The sequence below is a fragment of the Canis lupus genome, chromosome 13 (genome assembly GCF_011100685.1).
Source record: "Canis lupus familiaris isolate Mischka breed German Shepherd chromosome 13, alternate assembly UU_Cfam_GSD_1.0, whole genome shotgun sequence".
Lineage (NCBI taxonomy): Eukaryota > Metazoa > Chordata > Mammalia > Carnivora > Canidae > Canis > Canis lupus.
The window spans coordinates 35,982,930-36,003,803 of record NC_049234.1 but is presented as its reverse complement, the minus strand read 5'-3'; the positions used below and the strand labels follow the sequence as shown (position 1 = coordinate 36,003,803).

Below are 20,874 nucleotides of genomic sequence, written 5' to 3'. Positions count from 1 at the left end.
TGATGGCGCTGTGCGTGAATGGCCAAGGCACCCCTCTGTGCTGGCTTCCTTCTACCGCCAGTAGTACTCCACTGCCAGTTGAACTCTCTTTGCCTCTGCTGAGATTTGGGCTCCTGAACCCTCTGCCTCTCCTCTCTGGATTCTAAAGGAATTGAAAAGAATACCCTGGAGCCTCATGGGTACTGAAATATCGGGTCATATTGCAACGTAGTATCCGGAGCCAACCAGCCCTCAGCTACAGACAGGTAGAGACATCCCTGTGGCCCCCCTGCAGGGAGCAGAGTGAGAAAAAGCCCACCTGAGAAGCAGAACAAGGAGTACGACAGCAAACTAAACAGGATATTCACTTTTCCACAGTCTTTCCTGGCCACACACATCTGTTACCTTAGCCTGTGCACCTGTTTCCAGCATGGAGCATATGCCCACCTTCCCCCAATCACCTCCACATAGTCAGGGGCAATGTAGTGCTTTATCTGTTGAAGAAATTGTGTCACCTACGCTGCATCCCCACCGTCTGGGTCTGACTGGGCACAGCCCTGTGATCAGTGCTGAAGGAGCTCCTCCTGGGCCCCTGTATTTCCTAGGAGCTGCTCATTAGGATCCAGGGAAGTTTGGTCAGATTCAGGTGCAGTGATTTTGCTTTACAAGAATACACCGCCCACATCTGGCTGTGTCTCTACATGACACTAAGACTGACCAGTAGATTTGGTTGTGTGTGACCCCCCATCATGAGGTTCCTGTGGGCATTACACCCAAGAGCCTCAGCGGCCACATGCCTGGATTATGTCAGGGGCCACAGAGTGGCCACACGTGACTTGTGCTGTGCTTTCCGTTATTTAGCTCTTATACTTGTATAAAGATAGCTTTTCCTGATCGGCTGTTCAGTTGCCCTGAGAAGATGAGAAAACTGCTTGTTCCCTGTATTTTCTAGTTTTTAAAATGATGAGTTGCCTCGCTAACCAGATCTTGTGCCTCTGTGCTTTCAAGCATCCATACAAATTTGTAGGATTTTGGCATTGTCAGGGGCAGGGGGCTCCCACGACTGAGCCGGGTTGGATGGTTGCTAGGGCTGTTTCCCCCCACATATCATCGGCCCTGACCCGTACTGTCTGAGCAAAGAGGTAGGCCTGAGAGGCATGGTCACAGGGACTGTTGTTTCACTTGTGCAGCTAAAGATGAGCGGGAAAGCGCTGATCCCCTCACACTGACCCCGGGTGTGCCAACTCCTTGAGCAGCCCTGTGTGTTCTCTCCCGCCTTCACCTGCATCTTCTCCTGAGCCCCTGGTGGCCTCCCCTCCCCAGCGGTGGCCCCTGCCACCCTCGTAGCCACAGCCATGGCTTCCCCTCTGAGCCGTCACCACACCTGGACTGGAGGTGAACCCAATATCCGTTGCTTCTTGTTACGCCTTCCAAACTGTCCTCCCTCAGAACAAGACTGTGCTGCATTCCCGGCTCACGGCCACCCCCCGGCGCCCTCCAAGTCCCGGATGATCTCCATGTTCGTGCTAGAGGATTCTTCCAACTGCTGGCCCCTGCCGGTGGGGCTCTGGCCCTCTTCTTGTTGGCCTGAGAACGGAACTCGGCATAGAAGGCGTTGTGGCCCCATCATCCTGCTTCTGAAGATTGCGCTTCCCTGGCTTTTTGCCTTCCTTGCTGCTACAACCCCAGTCTCCACGTGGGATGACCCCAGCTTTCAGTCTTCGGGCCTCTTCCCTGCCGCCAGTTGCCTCCTTGGGGATCTTACTGTGTTTCATGCCTTAATTATGCTGGCGACTCCCAAATTGTCGTCTTAATCCCAGAAGCTTCCCTGAACTGGACTCTTGCAGCCAACTACCTCTTCAGCAGGTCCACTCTGAGGTCTCATGAGAATCTCATGCTTAACCATGCTCGAAAGTGAACTCCTGGTCTCCCCAACCATGCACACACTCCTCAGTCTCTCCTCTTATTAAGTGGTGGTTCCTTCCTTCTCGCTGATCAGACTAGAGGCTTTGGGGTTGTTCTGGTGCTGTGCTGCTTCTTCCTCTACATTCAGTTGATTGGCACATCCTAAGGGGCTCCATCCTCTGAGTCTATTCAGTCCAAGCTTTACACGCACCTGCCCTTGTTCAGACGCACATACTCTGTGCCTGGTTTCTTGCAGTAACCTGTCAGTTCTCCTTACACCCTGTGACAGCACCCCAGGAAACCTTTAAAGGCTAAGGCCAGTCCTCTCACTTCTTCCTTTTTCACCTGTGTCCACCCCACATCATTCACAGTGACAGCCAGAGCCCTGACATGGGCTCCCAGGTGTGTATCATCACACACACACACACACACACACACACACGTGCGCAGGTGCGCACGCACGCACACCAACTCTTGCATCGTCCTGCCTGACCTCCCTGCTCCTTGGCGTGTGGCCCAGGCTCACTTCTGCAGAGGTAGTGCTCAGCTGCTGCTGCTTCTGCCCCAATGTTTGCACCGCCCTCTCCCTCTGCCCCTCAAGGCGTTTTACAAGCAACTCCTTCCATATTTAAAGTTGCAGCCACACTAGAAAATAAATACTCCATGCCCACCTCTGCTCTGGTTTTCTCTATAGCTCTTAGTATTGACACACCAGGTAATTTACCATTTTGTTTGTTTTCCCCCCATACTAGAACTTATAAACTGAATAAGGTAGGAGTCGGGGGACTTTTTTGCTGTAAACACAGCATCTGTATACAGTGTGTCCTGCTCACGGTAGGTGTTCAACAAATGTAGAGTCATCGTCTTGAATAAAATAATTACCTATATAAATAGAAGAAGAGTCCTAACAGCATTTTTAATGATGTAGGGTAACCTTGGTATTACTGAAGAAAAGTTAAAATTTTTTGAAACTATTTGCTTTTTAAGTCAATATAAAGAGTACTCAGCTCTGTTTAGAAAGAAAATAAATAGAATAATGGGACCAGCTAGCACTTAGGCAGTGGCTGCCCCGGGCCAGGTGCCTGGGGAATCCCTTGGGGCCTTCTCCACGGCTCTACTCAAGGAAGCCTCTGTTGCTGCCTCATTTTATAAATAAAACACAAACAAGAGCAGTTAACTTTTCCAAGGTCAAGGAATGAGTGGTGAAGCCAGCATCTCAATTCAAATACCTGTTCTTTGTATTTGTTATGTCTCTGTAATTCCACACATAGAAGATGAGTTTAAGAGCAGTAAAATGAAGTCTCTCATATTCTTTATCAAATTCACTATGTTTATATTCTGGCCCACTTACCTTCGTTTATTTTTTTCCCCCTTGAGCCATTTGAAAGCACTTGCGGGCATGGCGGGTCCCTTTACTTAGAAATGCTCCAGTGTGTATTTTCTGAGACCAAAGACGTCATCTTACATGCTCATAACATAATTACGGAAATGAGAAAATGTACTCCTGACGGAATGCTGTCACCTTCCCCACAGTCCATGTTCCTGTCTCACCCGGGCATGTCCCTGTCCTCATCCCTGCCCTCCTCCTCGGCCCCAGGCCCGGGCTCCATCCGGCCTGACAGTGCATTCAGGCTTCGCACCAGGCCCCCGTTCTTCCCCGACAACCACGGGCAGCTGATGGGGGGAGATGCAACCCTCAGTAATGGGGCTGGGGTCCTGGCCCAGCATCTGAAATATCGCCACGTGGTATGTTTCCGTTCCTCTCGCTTCTGTTCCTGACACGTTGATACCATCTGTAAGTCTCTGCCTTCGGTGGATCCGGGCCCCGCTCTCCCTGGGTCTCACCTGAAGTACTGGCCTTTCTTGACGGGACCCCCGGGAAATGCAGTTGAGTGTTGCACGTCTCCTGCGTCTTCTGTGTCACATGTTCTCACCACTGCATCTTCAAGAGCCGTATATGCCCTGTGCTGACCTCACCTTGACAGATGCCCACTGTTCCCCGTACCACACCATAATTGTTGCTTCTTGGGGCTGCTGTGTGGCGTGCTCCTGGCGGGCGAGGATGCAGCTCGTGTCCAGGGCAGAGGGGACTGGCCGTCACAGGAGTCTACAGTACGTGAGCGAGGCAGTGAGTGAGCAGATGACCCTAGTGAGTAGGGGGCTCTGCGGCCTGTGTGTTCAGACATCCCCATCACAGTTTTTATGTTTAGGTCATTTATATAGGGTATACACTTAAGGTCTGAGAGTCTGTGTCTTTGCTGATGATTTGGGAAAAAGTGCTCGTAAGACTCTTTCGCAAATCGGGATCTGCTAGGTTCTGGCAATTTTTCTTTATGGCTGAATGTTCACAGGATCCTCGAATTATTTGCTGGTCTTTGTTTATTGTCTTGTTTTGTTTTGTTTTAGTTTTGTTATTTGTAAAAATATGTGACACCTGCACTTGGCTGGCTCTGCAGAGCTGGGAAACTCATGTGTCTGGCTGCAAGTTTCAATACCTAGTGCTAATCTTTGCTAAAAGAGGAACTTGTATTTTAAAATATTAATATGATTTTTAAAACTAAAGTCAATCATAGTAAGAGATAAAGTGTGCCAATAGTCAAGTAAAAGCATCGCAATTTTGTATTTGCTTTTATACATCTGCCTTAAAATGTAACATAAGTTTTCTTTTGTATTTTTGTATGAAATAATGTGTCTCTATTTTTCTCTTTCTTCCTCTTGCCTCTTTATAAAGGAGTCAGTCCCTGCCAACATAAAGTTAAGAAAGCTAGGCGCTTTCTCCCTTTGGTCTTCTGTTCCCATGAGCCTTCTCCTACGGGTACTGCACTCGCTCGCGCCAGCTCTCACTAACCGCCGCGCCCTGGCAGCGGGCCTAACGGGACGCTTGTAGACTGTCCTGAGCAGAGTGTGCCTTAATTGGGTGTCAGCGTATGTGCTGTCTGCTGCTCAGCAGCCATACCGGGGCGACGGTTCATGTTGACCGTCTTTGGGCTGCTCTCCAAGAGAAGACTTGCCTGTTGGCTGGTTTTTAAATGCATGACAGGGCAAGGCGTGGCTTCCTGGTTTCATTTATGGGGTCTTCATGTTCTACCTCAGGGGCCAGCAGGTACCTCGTTTTCCACTGCGGGTTTCCTAAAGTGGCATGCAGCTGAACAGAGAATGGTCAGAGTGAGCCCCAGGCTGCTTTTCATGCTTTGCTGGCAGATACTCAGGGATGCCTCAGAGCAGAGGCAGCCAGGCCACTTGGATCATTTTCTGGAAAGTGGAGATTATTTGTATCATCAGAATAGGAATTTCTCCAAACACTGCATAAATTTAAGTGGAAGCTTGACTTGTACAGCTTGTGTGCTGGGCCTGGCCTGTGGCTCCATGTAATTGGACCCCATGGCTCACTGGGGGAGGCTGGCCTTCACCAGACACATTAATGACTGGTTATCTTCATTTTTATCTGACAGGACGCTTCCCTTGGAGAGGATAAAGGCTATTTCTAGCATTTAACTGCAAGAGCCTATCAGATTAATTTTGCTCAGTATGGTAGAAACCAGCTTTACAGAACTTCTGTGGAACTTTGTATGACGTGTGGATAGCTGGAAACTCAGCATAATGCCCTTACACCGAGTAAACACACTCACTACTGCAGTTGCTCTTTCCTCTTTTGAATTAGACCTGGGGGGTGATTTTTTTGTTTTCCTTGTGCTTTGACTTACTTGTCTTTTTAATAGTGTGTCTCCTTCTCTCCCCTCCCTGCCCTCCTTCCTCCCCCACCCTCCCTTTCTTTGCATGCCACCTGGATCTGCAGATGAAATTAGTGGGGACGGTAATATTTATTTTCACGTTTGTGTTACTAATAGAGTTATTTAACCGTAAAAATGGTTTAGTATTTAATGAGAGGCAAAATGTGGTTTTGATCCAGAAAAGCACGTATGAAAAAATAATGATGTGAACAAATGATCTCTTAAAAATTGTTTAGGGCTTTGCCAGTTTCTCTGTCATGTCTCAGTGGTAAATTTGAGTTGTGTATACACATAGTGAATTTTCTGGATTTCAGTATTAACACTTTAGATTTAGAACAATTGTCAAAAACAGTACTAGTCAATAAGATTAGTCGCACTTGAAAGCTTTAAATAATAGAAGTCCATAGAGCATTTCCCAAGGACTGTGTATATATACATACACATACATACATGTATATATATATCATAATTCTTAGCTTGAGAGTAGATAACAGAAAGGAAGGAATGAAAAGTGATTTTTAAGAATCATACAAACTAGAGAAATATCAGCAACAGTGATAATGACTGTTCTTCAAGCAGTCGAGGGTAGTACTTAAAAAACTAGAAATTTGAAAGTCAGGTATTGTGTTTTATGTTCCCTGCTTCATGTGCTGCCTGCATGGAACTTCATACTCTTTACACTAAACTCAAATTACAGGGAATAGCATTTTTCCTCATGATCACATGAGAGAGTGCTTTTACTGAAGGTTTCAGCTGTGTCATCTTCGTGGTAGGACTGATAACTCGAGTAGTGAAGGATCTTAACTAAACACGACTTTGAGAAAGCATGTCTGTTCCAGGGACTGACAGCATGCAGATCCAGTCCTTGGTACTTACAGTTAGTTAGCAGTCACTGCTGGCGCGGAGCCCCCTGTGCACAGGCGCTTGGTGTGTGACTCCAGCATTGTCCTCTCTGCAGAGCCCAAGGGGGGCCTAAGGAGCACAGGGTGGACGCTCCAGCCTCATGCTCCCCTACTGCCCCATCATGTCACCAGCAGCCTGGTTGAAATTGCTTCATCTCATGTGTCTTCATCCGTAAAAGGCCTCAGCGGTTGTTGTGAGGATTACTGTAAAAGCATGAGAATTGGAACAAGTGTTTATAAACATGAGCTTATTCCCACATTCTATGTGATAAAATCATTTTCCTCACATTTGACTTTCCCAGTTCTGGCAATCAGTTGGGGCAAGTATTTCTGCTCCCATTTTACAGATGAGTAAGATGGACTTCAGGGCTTTAGTCACTTGGTCTAGGTCAGGAGGCCACACACTGAGGCCCATGGGCAAAATACAGCCTGCCTCTTTCCAATTGCCCCTGGAGCACAGGATTATTATTACTCTTTCTAATGATTGGGGAAAAATAAAAAAAAAAATAGTATTTGTGGCATCAGAACTGCATGAAATTCACATTACAGGGTCCACAGGTAAGACTTTATTGCAGCACAGCCACAGCCATTGTGGTAGAGGGCTGCCTACCTGCTGGCCCGCAGCAGCAGGGTTGGACAGTTGCAGCAGACACTGACCAGCGGAGTCTAAGAGACACGCTGTCTACCCTGGGACAGGGGAGAGCAGCCGACCCTGGGCTGGGTCATAGAGCCGTGGATACAAAAGAGCACAGAGGAGCCCTTCCCGGCTTCCAGGAGAGAACTCTTCCCTGCTTTCCGGGGCTCTGTGCTAGCAGCCCCTGTCCATCATGCAGGTGGAACAGGAAGCCGGGCCATGGGCCAGCCCCGCTGAATTGCCCGAGTTGTCTTGTCCACAGAGATGTGACTCTGTGGGATTGGTGTCCCGTTCTGACTTCCCGAGAGCAGCAAGGGGCGGCGGCCAGGGGAACGAGTTTTCAGAATTACAAGTGTCCAAGCCATGGCCCAAGCACCACAAGGGGAAAGGAGACCGTTTTCCGCCAGGCGGTTGGAGGAGGTGCCCCTGAAGCACCCTGTCTACCCCCTCTCCCATGGACGGTGAGCACATGGTCTGCACTGGACAAATTTGTGACCCTGAAGGCTCTTGTGCTGTTGCACCGACATGTACGCCTCGGGCTCCAAAGGCGTCAGACTGCGTGACAGAGCATGAGGCTTGGACGCTGTGCAGCCGTGTCCTTGTTTTCAGTAGCAGCTTGACTCCACCTGTTCACCTTGCTCTAAGAGGAGAACTTCATTCTTTTCTCCCCTAAGTTCTGAGCTGTCACTGTCCTCTTTATGTGTCTTCCTCTCATTTTTATTTTACTACATATTGTGATACCCAGCCTTTCAAATTATTATGTTGTACAAGGTTTTAGGAGTCTCCATTTTTAAAAATGTTTGTTTTGAAATATTTAATTCATGGAAATAGTCTCCCAAATACACAGGTCCCCATCCTTTGAACATTCCTGGAGCCAAACTGTGCTCATGTTGGAAGGTGGGGAGATCCCCCAAATATCCTAGAGGAATATTCCATAGTTTCATAGCATAGGGTACATGGTCTCACAAAAGTCCCCAGGGGCTTTTTGGTGGAGCGTGCAACTCTTGATCTGGGGGTTGGAGTTCAAGTTCCACATTAGGTGTAGAGATTACTTTAAAAACTTTAAAAGATATATAAAATTCCCTATAAACGTTGTGGAAGATAATAAAGGATGAGGCCCGGGACAGCACAGCCCAGGCTCTGTGCCTGAGCACTGCTGTGAGTAGCAGCCTGCCACCGATTGGCTTTGGGACCTTGAGGAACTGACTTGTGCCCTGGGAGCCCCAGCCTCCTGTCTGTGAAGTGGGACGATGCTAGCAGTACCCACTCCCTGGATCAGCGTTAACAGTTTCTAATAGCGTCTGCAGTGTGGTGAGCTCAGGAATGCTGCCATCATCGTCAGTAGGCAGATCTGGCTTTCCTTATTGGTGCTCAGATCTTCAACTTGTTTCCTTTCTTTATGTTTGTTTTCCTTGTATCATTGTTTGGGGAGACCTGGCAAGTTCAAGTCAGGCTCCAATTTTTCAGGGGCCCTTAAGTGTGTAAAAATGCCTCTTGTATCAGTATCATATCCTGTAATGCTAAAAACCGGGTAAGGAAAATAGAACCAAGTCAATATCAAGCATTCTTGGGGAAATATGCCACGTATTACAACCTGAAAGCTCCTATGTAGAGATTACGATGAAACTTCTATAGGTCTGTGTGCCTTCAACAGCAGTGACTCTGTTCCTTAGGAACCAGCTCAGAGGCCACTAGTACCGTTCACTGCAGCGAAAAGTCTCTAGTCATGGTACAGCTCAGTACACATATCTACACCTTGGTGTCAGCCTGAGTGATTCCCAGATAGCTTTCCAATCCAAAGAGAGGAAGGAATTACAGGCTCTTTTGTGATTGTGTCAATTAATTAAGGTATCTGCAACTTGATTTTTCCCAAATCAATTTTGTATGCTAGCCTGATGTATATCAGCCATTTAATTTTTATGGCTTCAGAATATTTTCAGAGGTTAGTATTTCTAGTGAGGCTGTTCTAAAAAGAGACAGTCTCAGAAGCCATTGCAGTCAAACCAGGAGGGCCAACTGAGAGTCTCAGCAGTCAGGAACCCCTCTGCTGCCAGATTCTTCCCTGAGAGCACTCAGAAGAAGCAAAACCACACGGATATATCATGCACAGGTCCACACCTCGACTTTGTATGTATCTCCTGTAATCCTCATAACAACCCTGCAAGGTGGATGTGTTCCCATTTTACACACGAGGGCACAGCTACAGCAGACAGGTGAGATGACCTCGCGGGGTGGAGCAGGGTATGTGCCCGTCCTGGGCGCTGCAGCTCCACCCCGTATGGTCTGCAGGACCCTGCATGGACCACATACTTCTTTGCCTCAGCTTTAGTCTGCTCACTGTGTGGTCGCAGTGAAGTCGTCCTCTCTTCAGCAAGTACGTGCCTCACCCCTTCTGTGTGCCAGGCACCATGTTGGGTGCTGAGATGAGTGGTAAGATGCACGAGGGCTCTGCTCCCCTGGTCTCTCTGTGTGGAGCGGGCAGACAGTTGACAAGGAACAAGAGGACTGCCAGCTGGTTGGTAGTGATGGCACTGAGGAAAGTAAGCCGGGCAGCATAACTAAGAGTGAGGAGGGTCAGGGGCAGGTTAGTTTGAGGCAGGTCTCTGGCTGGATGACGCTTCAGCTGACACCAGAATTGGCTGGGCCAGCATGAGCTCTACCATGGGGTAAGTCCTGGGTGAGAGGCCTACTCTGATATCGTTGGCAGCTTTGTGCCCTTCTCTGTCAGGCAGGCAGTGACCCCCCAGCCACGAAAGGAATCATGCCAGGGGGGTTGATGGATCTGTGGTGTCTCCTTAGTAGAGCAAAGGGCCAGGTGCAAGGATCCCTGAAACACTTCTGGTAATGGGGCAGCAAGGGAAGCAGAGTCTGGGGTCTGGCACCTGTCACCGCCCAGATCCTGCTACCCCTGGGGCCACCTACTGTGTTCGGCCTCTACAGGTGTGTGCTTTGTAGGAAAGAAAGCAGTGAGGGTAGAGCCTGTCGTTGGTGGAAATTCTGCCTTAGTTAGCTTCCTGAGGGAAGGGCACAAATCACAGAACAAAGAGGGAAAACAATCCCCAGATGCCATGTGTGTGACGTGTTGCTTCTCTTGTCTCAGCTACTCGTGTAGATTCCTCCCCTGCGTGGTCCTTTTTCTTAAAGTGCCTTAGAAGCTCCCTTCTGTCCCCAAATATCATCTCCCACTGTCCTTCATTAAGCCAGCCTACACAAAAACAAAGCTGCAGGCCGAGGACATGCCAGCGCACTGAGAACAGGGTAAGAGGGAGCAGTAAAGAAAGAAAAGAATGTAAAGGTTTTTTAATCCTGTAAGTAGTGTTACTGGTAACATGTAAGAACCATACAGATTATCCACCTCTCAGTAGGATTTAGGAATAGTTTACATTTACTAAATGCTTTAAGGAGAATTGATTTATTGATGTTGCACTCTGCTAGCTGAATTTTTTTTTTTTTTACTTTAATCACTTTTAATTAAGAACTGAATTCTTCCAGGAACTGTGAGGTCTGATCTCAGTCATTACCATAGCAATATGTGGAATGATTGATCTCCTAAAGAACGTAGACTGTGTGTATTCTCTCTTTTCTATAATTTTGATATCTGAATGAAGTAGTCATGGCAGCACAAAGGAAAGAACACTTAGTTTTTAGTTTCTCTGGGGTTAAAGGTAGATGCTTGGTCAGATTTTCTCTTTGAAGAGCTCTCCTCAAAGATAATTCAGGAAGTGCTGCCCCTCCTTCCCTGGCCCAGCAGCTTACATACATCCTCAGGCTGGAGCAGCTAAAGCTTTTCCTCTTTACAGAAAGAGGAAAATGGGCAAGGCTTAAGTCAGCATAATTGTTGTCCAAGTGAGGGCTGTTTCCTTCAGATGAGTTTTCCCCGTTGATACGGAGGTGGGTTTCTAAGTCACTGTATTACTGAGAGGAGTAGTGGAAACACTGCAGCTCCTTGACATCATCTCAAAGAAGCCTCCTTTTACTATGCCGCCTCTTCCCATTCCATTCTTTCTGCTAGACCTTTTACTCTTCTGACATTAGCCTGTACGCTTCAACTACCTGAGCATAGTGTGACAGGAGATGCCTTCCTGGGTTCCTTCCACCCGGAACAAATGAAACATGTTACTCAGTTAATCGCCTCAGCAGTCAGACTATCACTTTTGTTTTCCAAGAGGCCAGCGTTCAGATTCTGCTGTAGAGTCTACTTATGAATAATGTCAGATTCTCGGTTTTTGAGATACCAGTCTCGTTTGGAGAGCTCCTGGGGGACGGCAGTGTGGCCTTAAACACGTATTTGGTGTAGTTGAGGGAGAGTTTTGCAGTTGGTACATAGTTGCTCCCTGTCTTTCCGTTCTGCACAAGGGCTTTCTGTGCCAGCTCTTTGCTCCCTGAGAAACAAGTCTGTGTGTTATAACAGACTGCACCATGATGTCACTTTATTTCCATAAATGACTCATGTGTGAGCAAAAATTGAGTAATAGTGTTTTAAGAATATGTCGGCATAGTAGGAGATTTAGGCAGATCATTTTGCCTTTTCTAATTATATTAAAGGCCAGGAGGTCAAATATTTAACCTTTTCCAACATATCTGCTTCCTTTCCTACAGAAACAGATGATTATGCTGAGATTATAGATGAAGAAGATACCTACACCATGCCGTCAAGTAAGTAGGCTTCTGGTTTTATTCTTCAGATTTGACAGTATTTAACTTTTCAATATCTCACATTTAAATTTTAGTTATTGTTTTCTTAGAACTCTCTTTAATAGCTCACTGAGTGCATGACAGAAATATTCTCTTCAACCTTTAGAATCCTATTTTGTATTCGGCTAGTCTCAGGTCAGAAGCATTCGGCTAGTCTCAGGTCAGAAGCCTAAAAGTTCAAGTATCTATAGTAAGTTCTGCTTAGTTACAGGTTTTCCGTAATCTTGTGTCCTGGCTCTAGGATGATACAATGGTTATTGATTACAGAATATCCTCTCTGTAGATGATTTTTTTGTTTAAAGTTAAATACATATACACACCTATATATTACTTCAAAGAAATACTCATATTCACTTCATTGCATTTCAGTTAATTGTGTTCCGTCAGCATTCTCCTTCTCTCTGTTGTGTGTTGCTTCTTGATTTCAGAGAACCTGGAAGCCAGATTTCATGTTGGAGGATACAGCCCCAGATCTTGAATTGGAAACACACTTGAAATTTCACTCACATTAAAGAAAATGTTTTAGGGGCACTTGGCTGGCTCAATCATTAGAGTGTGTGACTCTTGATCTGAGTTGAGAGTTCAGTCCCCACGTGTGGCATAAAATTTACTTAAAAAATTTTTTTTTAATTTTAAAAAACGTTTTTTTTTTGTTTTTTTGTTTAAAAAAAAAACAGTTAACTATATCTTTTAAAGAAGCTCAATTATGATCCTACCTTACAGCCCCAGAGGCCTTAATAATTTAATATCTGATGTCCTGATTTCAATAGAGCCATACATATTTGTAAAATAAATGTTTCAGGGACTTTATTTACCCTGTTTGAATTTTAAAAGATGCTATTTTAAAAGATGCTCTCATTTGGATTAATGGTACATGTTGAAGAGGCATTACCAACATCAGGCCTGCATCATCCCAGGTGCACTCTGAATCCCCTTATAAGAGCTCTTGTATTAGAGTGGTTCAAAACAGAAGGAAGAGCTGAAACATGCATTTTGACTTGCAGTAGCAACATGGAAAGATGTTTAAATTTAGGTTAGCCTTTGAGTCCCTTACACATTCCTACAGAGAATCCAAATTTGTATTTGTGTACTTTCATTCAGTGTTGAGTAGTAAGGTCCAGACCCCACAAAAATGAGTTCTCATGCAAGAATTTACGAAATGGAGATTAATAATCATTGTTGACATCACATCGAGTTAATTTGAGGAGATTCAGAGTTTGCTTGTGTCTAGTCCTCTTTTTTTTTTTTTTTTTTTAAACTGATGTTTGTGGTTAAAATATGTAGCAAAGTAAATGTTGAAATGTATTCTCGGAATTTGTTGTTGTTAACCTAATTGCTATTAGTTATTTCTAAGCAAGGTCTTCAATTTTTTTCTCCCTTAATTGCAATACAGAAAGCTATGGAATAGATGAAGGTAACAGGATTCCTTTAAAATAACTGCATTTGCTTGCAATTGCAACCTATGGAATGATGTGGGATGTTTCAGTTTTCAGTAACTTTATCTTTAAACTACTTTCCATTGGTTTATTCATGCTGTTAAACCAATGGAACTACTAGCTAAAGTGATTTTAAAGAGGAAAAGAACTATCTAAAATTGGGTTGGGTTTTCTGTGCAGTTTATAATTTGATAAGCCAGGGGGTGAGTTTTTAAATATTTGGCTATGGTTTTATTCCATTGGCAGCTACACTAATGGAATGCACACAGTGTGGGTTGTGCAGACAGGCTTCCCTGCTGGAGAGAATCAAAATACTAAGCAGTTAATTGGATTAGAACCAATTGACAAGGTTTCTAGTGGGTATCTTATTTCCATGTGCCTCAACAGCCTACTAAATAATTGGTTTTGTGTAAAATCACAATGACTTAATATATTAATTTGAGGCAAATGCTCTGAAAAATATAAAATATTCGTAATTTATAATGTGATATGTTCAACCTTGATTCCAAGTCACCTGATTTTGAAATTAGTTTTTAGAAGTGACCTCTTTAAACTCTTTTAGCTCCATGAATAATATAGATAGGATCGTCAGAAAGTGGAAAACTCTTAAACTTTTAAAACGTAAAGTTTCTCATGACAGTTTTTCTGTTGCCTCCCGATTTTCAAACTTCAGTTATTCATTAAATAATTGCTTTAAATAACTGTGATTTTTAGCCTTTCATATATTAATACCTAAACTAATAGCACTGATTACCTAAGCATATAATTTACTACTTGGAGAAACTATCTAGAAAACTATCAGACAGATATAAACTAAATCAACATTAAAAAAATGTGAAAAAAATCTACCTTTAATAGAACTCACATGGTTTTGGTAGTTCATGTGATGCTGTAACAGTTTATGTAATTCCTTTTAAAACAGTGTTTAAGAGAATTCCACTCTATGTAAAGCATTTTCATAGAATGATGTGCCACCAGTGCAATTGGTACTCATGGATGATAATGAAACGAAATGTGTCAAGTGTCGTTTCTACATTTGGAATGTTGTACTTACATATATCCTGTTTTGCAGCCAGGGATTATGAGATTCAGAGAGAAAGAATCGAGCTTGGACGCTGCATCGGGGAAGGCCAGTTTGGAGATGTCCATCAAGGCGTCTATATGAGCCCAGTAAGTCCTCCATGGTGACCAGGATTTGGCATTCCTTTGACCCTTGCCTCTTGTTTGTCTTCATGAGTCCTCGGTTCTTTGCACATGTCTTTTACAAAGCTCGTCATACATATCAACCTACTTGGTATATTCAGAAACAGGAAAATGGCACACTTAGCTCTCAGAGGGCTGGGTCGGCCCATTGATTTTACTCTTCTTGCAGCCTCTCTCCTCAGTAGATTCCACAATGATTGTCCATTGCACGGAGTTGACAGATAGATGACCAGCATTGACAGCAGCTGGCCAGTATTCCCAGCTGGCCAGTATTCCCAAGTTAATGTTCTCAAGGGAAGAACATTAATTTACCCCACACTGTCCTCCAAAAGGGATCAACAAATTTTTAAAATTAAAAAAATTTTTTTTAATTATTTCTTTAATAATAGTTTTATTGAGGTATAAATCACATACCATAAAATTTACTTTTTTAAAATGTACAATTGAGTAGTTTTTTAATATATTGATAGAGTTGTATATCCACCACCACAATCCACCCTAGCACATTTTCTTTGCCCCAGAAAGAAGAAAGAAAGAAGAAGAAAGAAGCCCCCACATCCCTTAGCATTCACTCCCATTCCACCTTACCTCCAGCTCCTGGCAGCCACTCGTCTGCTTTCTGCTTCTGTAGATTAGCCTGTTCTGGATGTTTCATGTAAATGGGCTCATATGATATATGGCCTTTTGTGATGGACTTTCAGTTAACATGTTTTCAGGAGTCATCCATGTTGTAGTGTGTATCAGGGCTTCATTTCTTTTCATTGCTAAATAACATTCGATTGTATGGATAGACCACTTTTTGTCTGTTTTTCAGTTGATGGTCATTTGGGTTGTTACCATGTCTTAGCTGTTACAAATAATACCTCTGTGAACACTCTTGTACAGGTTTGTGTGTGAATAGTTTCCAGTTCTCTTGAGTAGATATCTGGGAGTGGAATTGCTGGGCCACATGGTAACTGCTCTTTGACTGACTGCTGAACTGTCTCCAAAGAAGCTGTGACATTTCTATTCCTAGCAGCAGTGTATAAAGAGTGCCCATTTCTCTGCATCCCTACCAACACTGGTTATTGTATCTATTTTTATTAGATCAGTAATTTTAAAACATTTTAAAATAATAGTACAGAGGCACCTGGGTGGCTCAGTTGGCTAAATGTCCAACTTTTTTTTTTTTTTTTAAGATTTTATTTATATTGGGATGCCTACGTGGCTCAGTGGTTGAGCACCCGCCTTCGGTCCAGGGTGTGATCCTGGAGTCCCAGGATCGAGTCCCACATAGGCCTCCCTACATGGAGCCTGCTTCTCTCTCTGCCTGTGTTTCTGCCTTTCTCTGTCTCTCTCTGTCTCTCGTGAATAAACTCTAAAACAAATAAAAAAGATTTTATTTATTCATGAGAGACACACAGAGAGAGGCAGAGACATAGGCAGAAGGAGAAGCCGGCTCCCCACAGGAACCCTGAACTCCGTCCCAGGACCATGGGATCACAATCTGAGCCAAAGGCAGATGTTCAACCACTGAGCTACACAGGTGCCCCTAAATGTTTAACTCTTGATTTTAGGTCTTGCTCTCAGGGCTGTGGGTCCTAGCCCCACGTTGGGCCTCCATGCTAGGTGTGAAGCCTACTTTTAAAAAAAGAGAGAAAATAAGAGTACATACTTGCTCAAGAAACTTTTTAAAGAGGTGTACACAGATGGTGCTAATAAAGGTACACAGACTATCCCTATCTTAACGATGGTTGTATATAAGGGTGGTTCAACTTAACAGTTTTTTTACTTTATGTGTTACATTTGGTAGGTATATTATGCACACTTTCAACTTAGGATGTTTTCAACTTATGATGGGTTTATCAGGACGTAACTCCCATCTTCAGTCAATGAAGGTCTGTAATAACACAGATGATTGACCTTTTGTGTGACCCCTGCTTTGGAAACTGCAAATGGCATTTTCCCCAGTAATTCCATACCTGTCAGTTTTTCATATCCTTTGTACATGCACAGGTGACATAGTGATTACTAGTTCCATTATTTTTGGAACTAGAGAGCTAAAAGAGTTTTTTTTTGTTTTGTTTTTTGTTTTTGTCAGGAACAATGGACAATTGCCATCATGTCCCTAAACAAATGAGAGGTTTCATTTTTTTAAACTTCAGTTTTGAAAGCCTTTACCTTTTTTTTTTTTTTTTTGAAAGCCTTTACCTTTGTACTTACATACAACTCTGTCATTTATTATGTATTTCTAGCTGTTAACTCCTCTTCCAGTTGTTGTTTTTTTTTTTTTTGGGGGGGTGATGTTTGTTGTTTTTTGTTTTTTGTTTTTACAATATCTGTATTATCTTCGTAATTCTCGTAACTTTGTTCTTTGAGGCAAAATGCAGTAGAAAGAGCCCTGGATCTAAAATTACTCAAAGACCAACTAACTTTTTGACTTGGCTACACCCAGCTGAGATGTGGGGGAGGTGAAGTTTCCTGACTGAATTACTCCATTTGAACTCAGTCATCTCTGAGCTCCCTGCAGTCCATAGATTGTTGATCGGCAAACATTCTGAAGTTGCCACAGTAGAACGACTTAATAAGACCACACAGATAATGGCAGGGTTAGTGGGCTTTATTTCATGCTTTTTTTTTTTTTAAGATTTATTTATTTATTCATGAGAGACACAGACTGAGAAAGAGAGGCAGAGGGAGAAGCAGGCTCCTCACAGGGAGCCTGATGCAGGACTCGATCCTGGATCCTTGGATCACGACCTGAGCCAAAGCAGGTGCCCAACTGCTGAGCCACCCAGGCGTCCCTATTTCATGTGTTTTTAAAATAACTAACCCATTTTAGTTGTGAAAATACAAGAGAACAATTTTTTTAATATCCATTGTCTAATGTTTATTAAATATTTGTTGAATGAATCCCAAACACAAGAAAAATACCAGGGTTCACACTTTTTTTGTTGAGTATCTTCCTGATATATGTTGTACATGACTGTTTGTCTTTAATGTGGGTGTCTAATTTTATAGTGCAAAGGAGTCCATTCATTCCTCTGGGCTCCTATTAAGTCCTTTTTCTGGGCTATGTTCTTTGTTCTATAAGATCAAGTAACATTTCATCAAGGATTTTTAATAATCAGTCAAACAACAGCTCAGCACACACATCACAGCTAGAAACCTGCCACTGGTTACTTTGAGACTCAAGTAATTATTTCAGCAACAATTTCTCAGTCATGTACCACATGACAGCGAAGTGGCTAGATATAAGAATGAACAAAACAGGCACAATTTCTGCTCTCACAGAACTTAAATTTTCTCTGAGACAGAAAGGGACAGGCAAATATACCAACTGTCGAGTAGGGAAGAAGTACTCTGTGGAAAAAGCATGAGTAAGAGGAGGTTGAGGTGCTCTCCCCATGAGATGGTCAAAGGAGGCCTTCTGATAGGTGGTGACACAGGAGCAGAGCCCTAAAGCAAGAAGGGTGCAGTCTACAGAAGGCCAGTGTGGCCGCAGAGGTGTGCAGGGGGAGGACCATGAAAGGAGAGAAGATACGGTCAGGTAGACCATGCATGGGGACCTGAAGTTCATTTTAAGAGCCAGTGAACACAGAGTCTGTCGAGACATTCGTTCACACGCACTGTTGTCTTCATTTGGTGAGGTGATGGGACTTCTTTCTTACTATTTGAGCATCTGCTGATCACCTGCACATTCTTCCATCAAATCTCTTTTAAAATTAATCCCAGAATAGCCCTTCTCTGGATTTCTTAAAATCTTTTAAATGTCTCCTAGTTGTTAATAATTCAGAGCCTAATCATATCTTTTATGGAGACATAGTGGGCACCAGTGTGGTACTTTCATTGAGCATTGAAAGACCTCTCTCCCATAAATATTGCTTGTATTTTGAAGGTTTTTAAAAACCATACCTTGAGCAATTACCTCGGTGTGTTTGAATTTGCCTCTTTTAAAAGGTGTTTTAGGAAAAATTAAAAAAGAAATGACTTTGCTCGGGTTCAGTCTTGCTTGCTTTGAATTGACTTCTCCCACATTCTGGTGTCTGTGATGAGCCCCTTAATAGTTCAGCACTCTCCAGGCTTCTGCTGCCCCATGTGGGGGCCAGTAGCCACAGGTCCTAATCCTCGGACTGATGGCGAACCCCTTGCTCTGTTCATGTGTGGCCCGTGTGGAATCAGGTTCAGCACCCGTTGGAAGCTGTCAGTGTTTAGAGAGCAGTACTTTCTTTCTTTTTTTTTTTTTTTAAAGATTTTATTTTATTTATTCATGAGAGACACAGAGAGAGAGACAGAGACACAGGTAGAGGGAGAAGCAGGCTCCATGCAGCGAGCCAGACGCGGGACTCGATCCTGGGTCTCCAGGATCATGCCCTGGGCTGAAGGCGAGAGAGCAGTACTTTCTTTACACTTCTTCACATTGTCTTGCATAAAGCACCATGTCCAGTATGTGAGCACAAATTCACAGGGTTGATGATGATTTTATGGTCTTACAGAATTTTCTATTGTTGTTACTCAGAATTCCTGTTAAAAAGGGCATTTGGGGGACACCTGGGTGGCTCAGCGGTTGGGCAACTGTCTTTGGTTCAGGTTGTGATCCTGGGATCTCAGGATCTGGGATGGAGTCCCACATCGGGCTCCCTGCATGGAGCCTGCTTCTCCCTCTGCCTATGTGTCTGCCTCTGTCTCTCACTCTGTGTCTTTCATGAATAAATAAATAAATCTTTTTTTAAAAAGGGGGGGGGCATTTTGTGTCATTTCTAGAGTATACCAGCTGGCCCTATATTTAGATGGAGGTAGAATTCATGGTTCTGGTCCTAAAGGAGTTTCCCATCTGGTTAAGGAAAACAAAGACTAACTCAAAGCAAAGCAGTTAGATCTTGGCGTGGCGTATGGCTAGCCATTCTAAGAAGGCCCTCAGATCAGACATTTAGCAGACAGTTATTTGTGCTCCTGTTCACGTTCTGCACCAGCAGCGACTGTCCTGCAGGGACCAGGCTACCATTACGACCTGGAGTCCTGCATGCCGCCTCTGCAGCTTAAGAAAGGGGACCCAAGTTTGTGTTATAATCATTTTGCTATTTATATATCTTCTCGTTTGAAAATGTTTAATATTCTGGAATCATATGGTGTGCAATTAGTGTGAAATCTAAAATTAATGCAATCTAAGATATTTTTAAGATATGCCACAGCTGACTCATAAATGGCATCTGCATTCAAAAGAAAGGTTTTATTTTAATAGTATCCATTAACCGCAAATATGTATTGAGCACCTACTAGGAATTTGGTACTGTTGTAAGGCAAAATTTTTTGGCAAATAAGACAATAAGGTTACCTACTGTCTTGAAACTTCTATTTCAGTGAGTGAAAATAATAATGTAAGTGACAGTGTATGCTATGTGTATATTGGAATGAATAGTAATAATGTGTAGAATAATAACATTCTAATAACCTGAGAAGCGGTGGTAATGTAAAGTGACTCAAGGAAAATTCTGTGCTTGGAGCTTGTGGTGAGGGTTGTGCAGAACAGCAGGGAGCTAGCCTGTGGGGCAGGCAGCTGGGCACTGTTTTAGACAGGACAGTTTGAACAAGGATCTCAGCACAGATTTCTGGGGGAGGAGCTGTCCAGTCAGGCAGAACAAGAAAGGCAGCTGCACGAAGTGGTGTTGCAGCCTAGAAACTGAGGCTAGTGTGAGAGGTTTGGGTGAAGAGGGGCCCTGGGGGCCCACAGCAGAGGGCTGGGCTTTTACTCCAAGTATGTTACTGGGTTCAGGAGGTGGTGGTGGTGGCGGAGCCAGTGAGTGAGCCTACAGCAGTGGCGAGAGCTGGGCAGCAGGTTCCAGATGCACTCTATAGGTGGGGAACACAGGTCTTGTTCCTGGATTGTTGGATCCATGGGAGCTGAGGGAAATTGAAGAATCAGAACTGGCCACTAGGTTGTTGACTTTGAGCGTCTCTGGGAATTCTGTGTCTTAAGTGAGGCGAAGAAGGCTAAGGAGGAAATGTGTCTGGTGGTGGGCATATGTGAGGGCTCCCCAGGAAAACAGAAGCCCTAGGCTGTGGGTGCCTTCAAAACTGATTTGTTGGGGGCAGCCCCGGTGGCGCAGCGGTTTAGCACCGCCTGCAGCCCAGGGCGTGATCCTGGAGACCCTGGATCGAATCCCACATCAGGCTCTCTGTGTGATGCCTGCTTCTCCCTCTGCCTGTGTCTCTGCCTCTCTCTCTGTCTGACTCTATGAATAAATAAATAAAAATCTTAAAAAAATGTTTAAAAAAAAAAAAGATTTGTTAAGAATTGGCTCATGTGATCATGGAAGCTGACAATTCTCAGATCTACAGATGGCCAGCTGGAGACCCAGGAGAACTGATGGTTTCTTATTTCCAGTCTGAGTCTAAAGGCCTAAGACCCA

At 44.1% G+C, this 20,874-nt stretch overlaps 1 protein-coding gene across 16 annotated transcripts in view; it reads left to right on the top strand.

The window, feature by feature from the left end:
• PTK2 (protein tyrosine kinase 2) overlaps positions 1-20,874 on the top strand; it is a 266,181-nt gene that overhangs the window by 179,493 nt on the left and 65,814 nt on the right. For 8 of the 16 annotated variants that reach the window (XM_038555624.1, XM_038555619.1, XM_038555613.1 and 5 more), the window contains 3 exons: positions 11,751-11,807; positions 13,240-13,260; positions 14,355-14,452. In XM_038555624.1, coding sequence (XP_038411552.1) covers positions 11,751-11,807; positions 13,240-13,260; positions 14,355-14,452 — 176 coding nt within the window. Of the gene's footprint in view, positions 1-5,680; positions 5,699-11,750; positions 11,808-13,239; positions 13,261-14,354; positions 14,453-20,874 lie in introns of all 16 variants that reach the window. The other 8 variants (XM_038555623.1, XM_038555622.1, XM_038555618.1 and 5 more) reach the window with 3 other exon arrangements.